This window comes from Aptenodytes patagonicus, chromosome Z, assembly GCF_965638725.1.
Source record: "Aptenodytes patagonicus chromosome Z, bAptPat1.pri.cur, whole genome shotgun sequence".
In the NCBI taxonomy this organism is placed as follows: Eukaryota; Metazoa; Chordata; class Aves; order Sphenisciformes; family Spheniscidae; genus Aptenodytes; species Aptenodytes patagonicus.
Window position 1 is genome coordinate 39,384,107 of NC_134982.1, and position 14,974 is coordinate 39,399,080.

Here is a 14,974-nt window from a genome sequence, read left to right on the forward strand (position 1 = left end):
GGTGCACAAGAAGCTGGGAGGGGGCACAGCCAGGACAACTGACCCAAACTGGCCAAAGGGATGTTCCATACCATGTGACGTCATGCTCAGTATATAAAGCTGGGGGAAGAAGAAGGAAGGGGGGGACGTTCAGAGTGATGGTGTTTGTCTTCTCAAGTAACTGTTATGCGTGATGGAGCCCTGCTTTCCTGGAGATGGCTGAACACCTGCCTGCCCATGGGAAGGAGTGAATGAATTCCTTGTTTTGCCTTGCTTGCATGCGCGGCTTTTGCTTTGCCTATTAAACTGTCTTTATCTCAACCCATGAGTTTTCTCACTTTTACCCTTCCGATCCTCTCCCCTATCCCACTGGGGGGGAGTGAGTGAGCAGCTGTGCAGTGCTTAGTTGCCAGCTGAGGTTAAACCACAACAATTATGTAGTTAGGGCTTTCGTTGTCTCCACTGAATTTTTATGACTTTTTAAACCCTTTCCCTTTCCGCTTCCTCTGTGTCTGTGAGATGAAGTATCTTCCCTGTGGGAATGAAAGTCAAATCACTTTAAGTGTTAGCATGTATCCTCAGGAATACTCCATCATCAGGCAAACTTTATGCTGCCCTTTATTTCCATGATCCTAGGTTAAGATTCTCCATAACATAGTTGTATTCAAATGGGGTACTGCTATGTGTGATAAATGCAAAGGAACCTGAAGAAAGTATGCAATTACATGAGGAGTGCTAGTAAGAGAGATGTCTTGGGAGTACAGTCTTAAGGGAGATAGAGCAGAGGAGATCATTCCTGTGTGGAGCTAAGTGAGCTCACTATTGTCCTATGAAGCAAGCTTTACTTTCAACGGAGGTAAAAATTGCTCATGCCTTGCCTCCAGGAGGACTTTCACTGAGTTAGCTCCCTGTGTTTAAGTAACACAGTATGTGGCAAAGGTTAGCACCTGTCTGGCAATTTTTGTGGCCTGCACCTGCAGGATGGAGAAGGAGAGCAGTGTCAGAAAACTTTGCTGTTCTCCTACTAATGAATGCAAAAATACTACCCTACTAGATGAGGAATATCTGTAATTAACTCATAAATTGGTTCAAGGAGAAGGAACCAGAAAGCTTCTATTTATCTGTAACAAAAAGCCTTTTTTGATAGGACATTAATATTAAAAATACAGCTCTTGATTACAAACAAGGGACAGCTAATTCTAAGATACAAAAAGAAATAACAGTAATTTTATAATGCTTTGCAATTCTTCACTACAGATTGGTGTTCAGTGCAGCGTTCACATTTTTTTCCTGAGCTGTTTAGCCAAATGTGTGTGTTTAAAATTCAGACTGTGATTTAATCTTCTGCCGTAGGCCCTGAATCTGTCCCAGTTGAGCTGGTGAAAGTCGCATTGGCACCCATTGCATTAGTTGGAGAAAGCCATCAGTATCCACCTGTAAACTGGGCATCCATTCTTTCTCCTTTGATGAGGCTAAACTTTGGTAAGATTAGTAGTTTTCTATTCAGTCTTTTGTACTTGCCACAAGACTTCTTTACTAACACAGCTTTCACAAACTTCAGGGCCCACTTCAGGGCTTGAAGTTATTGCAGGGATTGAAGTCTTTACTATGCTTTCAAGACCAACTTTTTAATGTTTGCAAGCACGTATTTGTGATCACCGTGTAGACACAGTTTAACGCAGGAAAAGACTAAAGAAGATTAGTGCTGAGAAGTCTGGAGCAGTATTGGAAGTTCTCTAAAACACTGGTGAAATGGGACCGAATTTTTCATTTGAACTATTTACAGTAAGAAGAGCCCCTCATGAAACTCAACTAATTGTATCTTACTTTCAGCATCATCAGAGGCTGCAGGCAGCTTTATCACAAGTTTGAACTGCTCTGTAGTCCATCTAGCTATTGCTAGTCTGAAATACACTTTCTACTATAAATTACACTGGGTGACAGAGGAAAGCGTATCCTTTTTTCCATCATGATCCTGATTTTGTCAGTGCTTCTAAGAGCATTTTTCCTCCACGCTGGAGAGTAGCTTTGATCGTGAAGTATTGTGTTGGACAGCTTGTATAATATGTTTCTACTCAGTGTAGAGTAGTTCTGTCAGTGCCTGTTTTGATTGATATAAGTGTCTGAGTTTCAAACTCATTTCCTTAAAAAACAAACAAACAAAAAAAACCCCAACAAACTACTGTGCAAAGTTCCGTATTCCCTTGTTTGATTCCACTGAGTTTTGTTTCTCCTGATTTATGTAACTGTTATTACTGGCCTTGCAGATTCTTTTACAACTGCAGTTGGCTACACATTAAACATTTTTGCTTATACTTGAGCTGCAACTTCTGTTTTACTTGGTATTCTTGAAATAGATTGTAAAGTCTTTTTTAAGAATAAGTGAAAGAATTTCCTATACTGAGATCTGCAGTCCATGCTGATGCAAATTTGTGTGCAACCTTATGAATAGCTGAAACTTGTTAAATATATAGGGGATTTTTTTATTCCTGTTTTTCTCTTAGGAGTCTTACTTTTGTAAATCAGGGGAATTCCAGAGGAAACAGTACATCGGTTTTGTGGCTATGTTTTTATTGACTTCAGACAGCATCTTAATCTGCATTTTTATACATAATTTCTCTTGACTGTCCCTCTGTAGTGTTGTGGAAGTTGCACACTATTCTCTAGATTATATATACCTGCAGAAATAGGTCTTGCTGTGTGCTCATGAGCAATATTCAAGTTGTACTAGAAAGTATAACGCAGAACAGTTGTATTACGACCTAACAGTCCACCTAGAAATGTGGCACTCTAACACACTTTTTCTGGAACAGCTATATCATGAATATTTTTGCAAAAGTTAGACTACATGCTCAATTATCTCGGATTCTCTAGGTCACTGTTATTCATGTCTGAGAATTCACGACTGTTTTTATGAACCTTAAATGTTTCACAAATTCTGTGAAGATTTGTTCATCTGTAAACATATTGAAGACAACAGATTGCTTTCCCATCTTACAAGGTTTATTGCAGTTGTTGCTGAGCAGAAACCATATAACATGATTGAAGTAGTACCTGTTTGTTATTCAATAGTGCTCTGAAGTGAACAGTCATAGGCAAACCATAATCTGCGTCTTAGCAGTCCAAGCTAGTGAGAGAGAATTTTTGAATTGGTTGCCAAAGTATCTTGTTACTATTTCACCCTTTCCGAGTTCTGCAAATGACTTAACTTCTCGTATAAGGTATTTTATTTCGAAGAGCCTGATAGTAGACTCTTAAATCTTCGCTTTGTTCATGCACTAATGTTAGTGAACTTTTTAAAAGTCATGCTATATAGATTGCCACTTTCATTACTGAAAGAACAGTTTAATTTGCAAAGCACCTATTTAAGTTTTATGCTGACACTTAACAGTAATGTATCTTCTGTCTAATGGGTCAAATGCTAGTATAATACTTAAATTGTTTGTTCTTACGTTGCTGTAGCAATCATGAACTACATGGAAGCCATGCCATTGCTCAAAGTACCTCTTCAACATATTTATGACTAATTATTCTATTAAGAAACTGGCTGTACCAGTCATTAAGGGAACTTTAAAGAGAAACCAATAAGGATTCCATAACCATCAAAACTTCTATGCACAGTAAGGCCTTCCCATGTGTTAATCTGGAGAACACTGCAACACAGCAGTAAGAGTGACTAACCTCTGTTCTGTGACATGTTATATGAACGTGGGGTACATGGAAGAGTAGAAACATGTGAGCAAATGCTTATTACACCTACATTTAACAGGAAGGAATATTGACTTAATTTCTCCTTCTGTAGATTAAATCTCCCCTTTATTTGGCAAGGAGTCTTTTAATTCTTACTTTTCTTACCATTCCCACATTTTTATTGTTGAGTGAATTGAAATTAACTTGGACAAATCCTGAGATTTCTTGCTCAAAGTGCACGAATGGGAAGAGGAGACTTCTAACATATATGTGTTAAAAGCTTTAAGCAGCATCTCTAGACAAGCAAATTTTAATGTAGTGCTCTAGTAGGACAATAATCCTCCTTTATTTTATGAGTTGAGAACAAATTTAAAGTAAAAATAATTTCTTCATAACTTCTGTTTGTTTTCTTCTGCTTTAGGTGATGAGGTAAAACATCTCTGCCTTCAGCTGGCTGTGACACAGGCCCAGTCATCTCAAAATGCAGCAATGCTTTTGGGGATGTGGGTGGCACCTCCCCTTGTCTACAGTATCAGTGTACGTATGTCAGAAAATTTGTGGGACCTCAGCACCTCTTTCCTGTAAGATTCCCCAGTGATGATGTTTAGGCTGTCTCACCAGAAAAGGATGACTGGGTTCAGAATTCTGCAGAAATACTGTTTAGCAAATATTTATAGTGAGAGAAGGGCTATTCTGGGGGCTTGAAATTCAAGGCAGACTTAAGATCTGCTACATTGTTTTTACTTAAATTGCTTAAGACCTTTTTCCTCTCTCTCATTTCATGCTATAGCTCTGATAACCTAGAGGTGTAAGAAGGCATGGCATGTAGGGAGAAGAAGTATCTTTTACTGTACCAGCTGATAGTCTTAGAAAAAAGTCCCACCTATCTGTCCAAAAGCTTGCCTGCTTCTTCCAGCAATGTCTCTTGATCTAGTAAAACATTTTACTTCTTGCAAACCTTGCATTAATTCTGTAGATAGTCAACAGACTAACCTATATATAATCAAATTTGGGCTTATCCTCACTACAGTGCAGTTCTTCTTACAAAGGTACAACATGGACTCCATGATACGGTGTGTAAAACTCACTGAATCCCACAGTGCACTTGACTGTGCAGTTCTGTCAGTTTATACAAGTTCAGAAGTAGGTTCATGACAATTCTCAGAAAATCTATTGTGGATTTCTGTGACCTTTTCCAGTTCTTCAAGGGGTATTTTTGTCTTGTAATTTTTAATTCATTAATCTATACAGATATTTAAACACTTGGCAATTTTAAGATACATAATTGGTAAGGTACCAAAAAAAGAAAGATTTTATTTCTGAGCACCAGTTTCTCACTGCAGTGGGGATTTGAGGTCACAAAATGAGCTCAGCCACAGAGTATGTAAGCTTTGGATTCCTTCAAGGTAATTATTCATTCTTCCTCACTAGCTAGCAATATTAATGGTGCTAGGAGTACCATACTTGTGTCCTTAGCTGTCTAGTCAGTCTGTATGCTTCATGTAGAAATGCAGTGGGCACCATATAGGGAAATCACAATTGTCCTGCCAGTGCAGAGACATATCTATGGTTCATTGAAAGAAATTTTGTCAACTTTTAAGAAAAATAGAATATTGACATGTTTGAACTCTTTTTAATTCAAGCAATTCATCAGAAGAGGGAAGAAGAATTGAAAAGTATTTATGACTTTGAGTGCTTTTTTAAGTGGTGTTTGAGCCACTTGTTTATAATTTCATCTTTTCTGACAATAGTTGAAGGTTGGTGAAGAGCTAGAATCTGAAACTAAGCAAAAGTTTTTGTTTTTCAGATGAAAACCCAGAAATACCTTTTCACGTCCCTGCCCCTGTGGATGAAACATGTTGCAGAAGACAAACTGCAGTCCTTTACAGAAGTGTTTCTGATACAACAATTTGAAGGGAAGAACCACACAAAAAACCCAGAAATCTGCCAGTGTGTTTTACAGGGTCTTATGCAGGCAATGAAACTTCCAAATGCTGCCCAGTACTGCTGGAGCTTTCTGTGCCAGGCTGTGGAGAAAGTATTTGAGCTTCTACCAAATGAGGTTCAGGTAAGGAATAAGTATGAGGTGTATCAATATTGTAACTGGATATTTTTACTGATGGGAAGTCCCATCTTTTTGCACTGACCCATCACATTTGAAACATGAAGTAGACGTAAAATATTTAGCGATAGTAGTTAAGACGCCTGCATAATTTCTATTTAAGTTACTTTTAGATATTCTTTAGAATATGACTAATTTGTGAAACCAATTTAATGTACACTTTTCCCACATAAATGATTTGGTAATGGAAAAATACAGTATTGGTACTGAAATAAATGTTATTGAAACAGAAGCAGAGAAAAATCAGAAGGTTGGGTTTTTTTTCCCCGCAGAGGATTCAGCTTCTCAGTGATTTAAAGAAACTAGCTAGCTACAGAAAATATCTCCAAGGAAGGGCACTTCTCCATTAAAAAAACCCAACAAACTCTCTGAAAGTTTTCAGATACCATTATTCCTTAATTATTAAGTGCATTGAAGTCCCCAGCAAATACAGACTTTCTAAAATAGAATAAATAAAACGAGGCTAGAGACTAGATTAAATATTCATCATGATCATAACAAAGTTCCTGGACTCACCAATTTTAATGACGACGAAACCTGGAAGTATACATCTAAACGTGTATTTACTTTTCTGTTTCCAGAGAGGGGAACTGGAGGTATATATCGATGTAGCAAAATGTATCTCAGAAATGGCTGATTCAGAGATTGATCGCATTGTCCAGATCTCTAAGGTAATGATGTTTTACTCCTGGTCTTTTATCACCAAATCATGTGAAACAAGCATGCCTTACCATTTTTCTTGTCACCAGAGTGTTTTAGCTCATGGGGAGCATTGATTTTGATTGTTTTATCTGCCATGCAAGTAAGAGTGTTCTGGCTCTAATTTTCAGGCAGCAGAGAAAAGCAAAAGTGATAAGAGCCCGTACCCAAAACTTTCTCAACGCAACTGAAACACTACTGATTTCACCTGGGAGCTTTGAACTGGAGAGTCTAAGTAACTTGGTCAAGTTCAGGCAGGGCTCTGTTAGCAGAACAGGAATGGTGTTAGATCTTCTGAATCGCAGACCAATGATGCAAACAGCAGACCGTAGTCCTCTTTGGTTAACACAACTACCTGCTTGAAACGGACTGTAAATCCATCCCAGTGACTAGCTGTGCTTGAGCAGGTGGATCCTTGCTTCTGTTAAAAATGTGAAATACTTTGACTGAACAACCTCTCATTCTTGACTTAATGTCAATATTTGCATTCACACTCAGAATGTTTCCTGGTGCACAAGATGGCTAAGGATGACAATGGAATAGAAAAGCTTTCAGCTTCTAGCTCACCAATGGACGCAATTAGCAGTGGAATTCTTAGCAGCTGGAATGCTAAGGAAGTGACATGTGTGGAAGGACTTGATGGTTTCAGATCAGATTGTTATAAACAAACATCCATGACATAAAATCATGTTGTTCTGTTTACTGGCAGATTCACTAGAGAATCAAGCATTTAAATAGGCTAGGGAAGCTGAACTGTCATTTCCTTGTATCTTTGAGTTCTTACTTCCACACTGGAAAACGCCATTTAGGAAAACCTTTTTGTCACTGCAGTGAATCTGTCTTGCAAGAAGACTTGAGTCTCCAGAACTGTCAAGCTGGCCCATTTCAATTTAAAGGGAAAATGTAAAATTTAAAGCAGTATGAAAACAGTCAAACTGTACCGATTTGCAGTTTGGACTATTTAGAAGCATGTAAAATTAAAGTAATATGTACAGTCTTCTGTTCAATAATTTGTCTTGAAGAAAAATGAGCCTGCTAGATAATCAAAGAATTTCTTCCCTTTTTTTTTTTTACAAAAGAGGAATGCAGCATCTACTGTTTCCACAAGAAAGTTATGTTTTAATTTAACATGTTTTTTAATTGCATTTGCAGAACAATATAGAGAAGGCCACATTCATGAAAGTATATTTAATTTCTCAAGGCAGACTGCCTCTGATGAACTTCAGTGCTGTGATTGATACTGTGGCAGGATATCACCAGAAAGAAAATATTTTATGGATGCTCTTGCATAGTTTCTATCATGCTCGTATTGTGAGCCATGAAAACACAGGTAAGGTCAGGCTTAAAGAAGAATCAACAACAAAATCAACAGATATTGATGGATCTACACTGATTCTTTTAAAATAATTTTAAGATGGTTTAACCCAAGTGTTTCCAAATTTCTCCATATTAGAAACTACTCAATCTTCATATTTTTTCTGCTCTTCAAATACTTGTATCAAACATTGCTTTTCTGTTTTTCTTCAATCCTTTATGTTTCTGTGGATCAGCTGCAAGTAATTTATCTCAGCCAGGTGGTTTGCAGACCAGGGTTTTGACTAGATCTGTGTCTCCAGTCTTTTTAGACTTTCAGTGTAAGGTAGTGTTAGAAATGTTACATAGCACATCAGAGACCAGAAATAGTGCAACTCTACTAACCTTCAGATCTAATATCTCACTGGTGTGTGACACAGTAGGTGGGGGCATGTTCCCATGAGACTGGTTGAACCAAGGAGATAGCTTGCTTTTCTGAACTCCTTGCACTGCGTTAACACAGGAAACAAATTGCCTTTCCGCCTCTTCATAACCATACCAGATAGTTATCTGGTGGGTTAATGAGTTGAGCAGGCTCAGCTAAGGGTCTGTTAGAGCACTGGAGCTTATGCAAGAGGCGTAGCAGAATCACACAGGAGGATGAAGGAAGAAGAAACAAGAACAGAGGGATGCAGGGATGAGGTCTCCTCATTTTCATGGCAGAAGGATCTTTGGCTGCCTGTGTTCACAGAACAACTTCAGAGCATTATGTTGCTAGATGCCTTAGCTGCCAGCTGTGGCTGAAGAACTTCAAACAGTAGTGAGTTTTGAATGAGTGAGGTGAGGCTCCTTTGGGTAAAAGAGGAGGCAATATGAAAGAGGGCCCATGTAAAGAGTACAAGGAAATGGTAGTGTATGAAGTGACATGGTCTTGAAGGTGAAGATGGTTATTAGTTTGTAGGAGGTAGAATGGATTTTGGACAGCAGGATCTGAATCAATGAAATATGTTCCATCCTTGGGTTGAGGGCTGATTTTATTTGCATGCCTTGACTGTATTTTACTGATCCTCTCTGCACTGTAGGAGGATTTTTGCAGCACTTCCCACGTTATTGCCCAATGTACAGTGACATCAGTCCTAGACTGAGATGAATACTGGGGCAAAAACTTCAGGGAGGCTTTAGGATTCTGTAGCGGTCATATATGCAGGCTGGGTTAGTGGGACCTGCAGGCTGGCATTATGTGAAATAATCCTCACTCAGCATTCCTTTTTCTGTGTGTTCAGTGTGTTGCCTGCATTATAAGCGAAGTTTTTGTACCGTTTAAGCGCCCATATGCCTTCTGTCAGTGGCAACCATGAATCAAATGTGATAGTGGTATTGGTGATCATTGTTTTTCCACAGTCAGTGCTTCATTGCTATAGTGATTCCCTATGCTTGCTTTTTAATGAAAAATGGGGCGTTCTAGTGTTTTTTGTGAGTCAATGTTCTTGTTCTTCTAGGAGTGCTGAAAAGAATGGACTGGCTACTAGACCTGATGGGCTACATCAGAAATTTAGCATACAAGTCAACACCCTTACAAAATGTCAATCTTAAAGAGGTACATGCTGTGAGAATAATTTGCAGCTTTCAGGAAAAAAAGGAGGTTTTGATGTATTTCATATTCTTCCTCAGCAATAAGTATTATTCCCCGTGCTTTTATATCTTAGAAGATTGTCATCTTACCTCCATAGAGATATTCTTCTCAATTTTTGTGAATGTATGTGTATTTAAAACTCTTACTTTAAAATAACCGTGACATTTAAATTATGATAGAAGCTAAAGGCAACTAAAGGAAATCATTGCTTCAAATTTACTGTATTTAGAACAATTAAAGGAAAAATTTTAATTTACCAGTAGAACTGTCTAAGCAGGTCAAAACTGTGCAGCTGCTGTTTCTAAGAGGGCTTGGACAGTTTTAGGGAACTAATATTGTTCATTGTTACATCTGTTCAGCTGTTTAAGTCTTCTGGTTGAGGACATAAAATAAGTGCTGCTTAGATCAGAAAGGCATTTGTTACATTGCTGCAGTATTTCTCAACCATTTGTAGCATCACAAGGGTGACCATCTCTAAGTTTCCTCAACAGGTAGGTTGCTGTAAAGCAGTTATTTCCCCATTTTAAATGAAATGTGGATCAGCCTTAATCTAAAGGATGATTTTAGAAGAGTCTGGTTTTGCTTTTCTTTGTGCAGACATTTTAGTTTGATTTGGAGTTTAGAAAAAGAGTTATGCTGCTTCAAAGCATAAGAGAATATTAAGAACTTTCTAGTTCTTGCATTTTGAATGTTAGCTGAATTTTCAGATTACTGTTTTGAAGAACAACCTACCATCTGGATTTTTGGTTTGGGGTTTTTTTTTAATTGGTTTTCTTTTCTCTCCCCTTCTGTATTACTCATTTAATAAAGTGCATTTTTGCCTTTTTCCTGTTTAGTGCATAGATTTTCTCCTGTGGCTGTTTGCAGCTTCTGTGGTGGCCTGGGCTGACCATGCTGCACCATTACTGCTTGGCCTCAGTGCTAACTGGTCACCATGGAAACACCAAATGATATTACCGGAATTATCTGAGGATCACGTTGGCAAGCACCCCACTGACAAGCTTGCTGTGCAAGAGACTCTCACTCTCCTTCCAAGCAGCATTTCTCTGTTGCTAGCTAAAGAGCCTTGGAAAGAACAAACACAGAAGGTAAAATTGCATGCAGTGGTAAGCATTTTCCAAGAGTCAGAAAGCACCCCATTTTCAGTAGTCAGCTCAAGTCTTGGCTGGAGCAGTTATTTCCTCTGTATCTATTGCATCTGATTTGTGATCTTGTTTTTCTTTATTTGCAATCAGATATGACTTGTCTCAAAAGATTGAATGTAGTTTCTCAAGTAAAATGTGAGAGTTGCAAAGAACAAAAAACATTCCAGTGTTGGGAGTCAAACTCTTAAGAGGGTACAGCTGGGAGAAGAGAGTTGGCAGCTGCTGGGAGCAAGTCAGTCTTTTAAACACTGAAAGACAGATCTTCTGCAGTTGGACATCACCACAGTGGCAATTTAGGGCAATCAAAGATATTGTGTGCAGTTTGTAGTGTGTGTCATTTATTTTCAAGTATAAGTTGAAAATAAGCATGGAAAATTGTGCCTAATTGGGCAAGCCTACTGTAAATTGCTTGTGGTTGAGATATGTGGAAATACTGTTATAAACCTACAGATTAATAGTTAGCTGTTTTGTGCAAACTAGAATCCGTTAAGGACTGGCTCCTGTACACTCCGTGCTCAGAGTTACCACTGAAGTCAGAATTGAGAATATGGGAGGAATGCAGGAGTGGGCTGTTAATATGCAAGTGCCTAATTAGGCTTTAGGGAATAATTTGAGACTATGCCCTGAAAATCATCCTGGTAAGTTTGAAATATCACATTGTCCTCCAGGCACTCTGCGCTGCCAGAAAAACTATGAAAAATGAGAGAGGTCAAAAGAGGGACAAAGGCAGTAAGAGTTCTGAAGGATTTGCAGTAAAACATTTGGACAAGAGACTGATAAGAAAGGATCGTATTAATAGGTAAAGGGCATGAACAGGCAAGACAGGGGAAACTATTTACTCTGCCTTCTTCGTTACAAGGAATTATTGCTGAGGTAACGGGAAGGAACAAAGGAAGTTTCAGATCCAGCTGTGGGAGAAATTGCACTGACAGTGAGAGGTACTCTGGGGCGTTTGGATAGTTTGGACAGAAGCTTGATTGGCCACTGATTAGGTAACTATGAGTTTAGCAGCAATCAGATGCCTATCAAACTGAAAAGTATTTGTGGTGTTTTGATGCAGAGGCTCTCTTGATTCAGATTTTCCTTTATATTTCAATCTTTAGTTTATTGACTGGCTGATCAATATGATGGAAAGTCCTAAGGAAGCATTATCAAAATCTTCCATGGACCTGCTGAAAGGTAGGATATTTTTAGCTGGGTCCTTATTTTTCCATAACTATCAGTACAGATAAAAATCCAGTTGTTAAAAGGAGTGAGATGAATCTATACTATTAGCACATGTAGGAGAGCTATATTTTGTCTTTAAGGAAACCTTCACAGGTAAGTTAACATACCTGTCTGTAACACCTTCTTACATTTGCTGTCTCATCTGCTGACTCTTACGATGTACCACTGAAGATCCAAAGGACCTAAAAGTACGTCTGGTCCTGCGAGTGTATTTCAGTGGTAGATCTCTCAATTGTTTTTGAAGTTACCCTTAAAAATAGAACGCAACATACTATTTGGAAACCCTCCAGTACTAGAAGTCATGTAAAAATTTATTCAGGTGCAACTGAAGACTGAACTGTGGGGAAGGGATAGGAGACAGGCAACGACAGCCTAGTGGAGTGGTCTGACAAGAAAGGATAGAGGAATGAGGGTTGCTGAAAAGATGTATGAAAAGAAAGATGGGAAGTATGTGACATTTTGAATTACAGGAATGGCCTGTGGCCCTAGCATGCACCCCATTGCTCACCTGGAGATGTAGGATTGTGAATACAATCTGTGCAAGTCACTTTAAGAGGACACCACAAATACCCTCAAGTGAAGTGAGTGTGCTTGTGCTTCTTCCCATTAACACAAGACACCTCCTTTGAATCGCCTGATTTGTTGGACCTAAATACGGCTTCTTGAAATCTGGTTATAAGTTCTTTGCATTAGGATAATTAGCCTTGTTTTGAGGGTCTGCAATTTTTAGTCACTCTCTGATAAATTTCAAAATTCCCCTGTTTTGTCTGCTAATCTCTGCCAGACACAATGCTAGGGGTTGTTGGAGAATCTCCTCTGTACATCAGAGGAATCTGATACACACAGTATATTCTCAGTATGCCCTGACTGAGATGAGTCATTGCTTCCCTTGAGCTTTGCATTGTTTTTTTGCTTTTAAGTACTAGAACATGAAACTCCCTTCTGGATGACTAGAATGTGACTGGTTTGGTTACTGGATTTTTGCCTAAACACATGATCCTTTCAAATTGAATTGAGGTATCAGCATTTCCAATCAGTGAATTGCACAGAGGACTTAAGACATTGTACTTTGTGCTTCTGTCCTTCCCAGTGCCTGCTGTCTCCCCTCTTGCATCACTGCTCATTGAATTCAAACTTTCTGCAGTGTTGGTTGATCTATGTGCCGCTTCAAAGTGATGGTCTAATTAGCAGATGATGTGATGCGATTTCAGTAGGAGACATGCCATAAAGCAGACGAAAGGCCTAGTACAACATCATATTTCAGAGGGCTGTAGAGACTACCATATCTTATGAACAGCGGAAGTAACATCAGAAACTGTCAGGCTAGGCAGTGAAAAAGTCATGAAAAGAGTCAGTAAAAGGAGAACTGAATTTATACCTGTGTTAGTAAAATGACTAAGGAGAATACTCTCACATCCTTTCCAGTCTGGACTGCACAAATTAATGTCATTTGTCCTTGTCTTCACAGTTACACTTCTGGCCTTGAGATCTCTTGCAGAGTTCAAGAAGAAAGCAGTGTGGACTAAAGCTTATGGGTGGTAGCTGCATGCCGTATCTTATCCAATGAAGAAAACTGTTCACACTTGAAAGCATAATATTACTATTCAGGCATCCAGAAGACCAATTTCAAAGAGGTTTCCTATCAGAAGGTTTTGGACTTTTTTTTTCCTATCCTTTTACCTCCTCCCAAAGACTTATAAGATGAAAAACAGAACTTTGTTCTCTACTGTTGGGGTGTTGTTCTTTTACAAACTACCTAGCATGGTTTGAGCTGCACTGAATCTAAATGAGAAATACACATTCAGTTGTTTCAATTGAATTGTTTTAGTGACACCTGGGAGCCTCGAAAGCTGGAGTGGAATATTCCTTTAACTCATGGAAGCTTGGTAGGAATGAATAGAAGAAAAAAAAAACTTGTAAAATTTGTTTGGATGCAGCCTATTTACTAAAGTATGGTTTAATGTAACAGACTTCTGAATGAGCATTATTTTTTAACTGATAACCCTTTTTTAGTAATAAGACGATGCTCTTGCGCAGTAGTGACAACACATTGAAGGTATGTAGTGCGAGCAGGGTTTCTGAAAGGGGTGGTATGCTTGTCAGTTTTGCAATGGCTTTATCAAGATCATGGAAGTAAGTCAGTGATCCTAATAGCTGCTATGTCCCCAGCTCCAGGAGGTTGCAGTTTTCTTTCCACTTAAACTGTTCTTGTCTCCTTTACCCTCCTTTGCACATAAGGAGAGTTTTTCTCTGCCTCCAGGCAAAAGGCACAATACAGCAACTCTTCCACCTTTGCCATCTTATATAGATTAGCCCCCACCATTTTCCTTATTTAATACTCTTCTCTTTCTGAAGGAATAGAGAACTTTTCCGCTTTGCAGTCCTGCCAAGACAGACCTTAAATGGGATTTTGTATTTAGCAGTCCTCCTCACTAGAGTAGACAAAAATTAACCAAATATAATTGCTTGGGCACTGGTCCCTAATGTCTTCCAAAGCAGTACTAGTGAGAGCATTGTTGATTTTGACCAGCTTGCATGAAATGTTATCGCCCTACATCTAGAAGCCACACCCCATTGCAGGAATTCTCCTAATTTCAGGACTGATAACATTTCCTGGGCGGAAGAAATTCTCCTCCGACTTCTTTATGGGCTTTTCTCACCTAACAGGGTTACTGTGGGATGGCAATGGGCTTCCCACAGCGATTATTTTTTCAGTGATTAGGTGTGTGGAGGATTAACACAGTACTCATTTGTATTTCCAAAATAGTGTATAATAATGGCAATTTTCTGCTCTGTATGCAGCTGTATACTGAGAAGATAGTCTAAAGGTGAACGTACAGGACTCACTGAAAGCCTTTGTCATCCAGTCAGTATCTCAGTGCATGACATTTCCATTTGTGTGCACTTCAAAGTAACCTCTAACAAAGACAAATATGTCACGTTTTAACAGTGCCATCTCTAGTGTACTGTTTCAAACTGACTTACAGCTTTACTCCTCTGAGTTTGCATATGTTTTAGCATTTTAACTCAGATTAAAAGTTTGCCTTTTTTTAAAGGGAATCTCTGGATAATGCCCACATGCTGTGTTTTAGTTTGCATAGTGGAGCAGTATATAAACACCTGAATTAAACTATACTGATATACAGCAGAAAAGGTAAGCCAAAGGGATGGCATAGCACTGCCTGA

General features: G+C 38.8%; 1 protein-coding gene across 2 annotated transcripts in view; it reads left to right on the forward strand.

The window, feature by feature from the left end:
* Positions 1-13,758, forward strand: part of FOCAD (focadhesin) — a 128,608-nt gene extending 114,850 nt beyond the window's left edge. For both annotated transcript variants that reach the window (XM_076361906.1, XM_076361904.1), the window contains 9 exons: positions 1,333-1,461; positions 4,091-4,206; positions 5,477-5,737; positions 6,373-6,462; positions 7,643-7,820; positions 9,283-9,380; positions 10,253-10,504; positions 11,665-11,740; positions 13,257-13,758. In XM_076361906.1, the coding sequence (XP_076218021.1) occupies positions 1,333-1,461; positions 4,091-4,206; positions 5,477-5,737; positions 6,373-6,462; positions 7,643-7,820; positions 9,283-9,380; positions 10,253-10,504; positions 11,665-11,740; positions 13,257-13,330 (1,274 nt within the window). In that variant the 3' untranslated portion in view covers positions 13,331-13,758. The remainder of the gene's footprint in view (positions 1-1,332; positions 1,462-4,090; positions 4,207-5,476; positions 5,738-6,372; positions 6,463-7,642; positions 7,821-9,282; positions 9,381-10,252; positions 10,505-11,664; positions 11,741-13,256) is intronic.
* Positions 13,759-14,974: the final 1,216 nt, after the last annotated feature.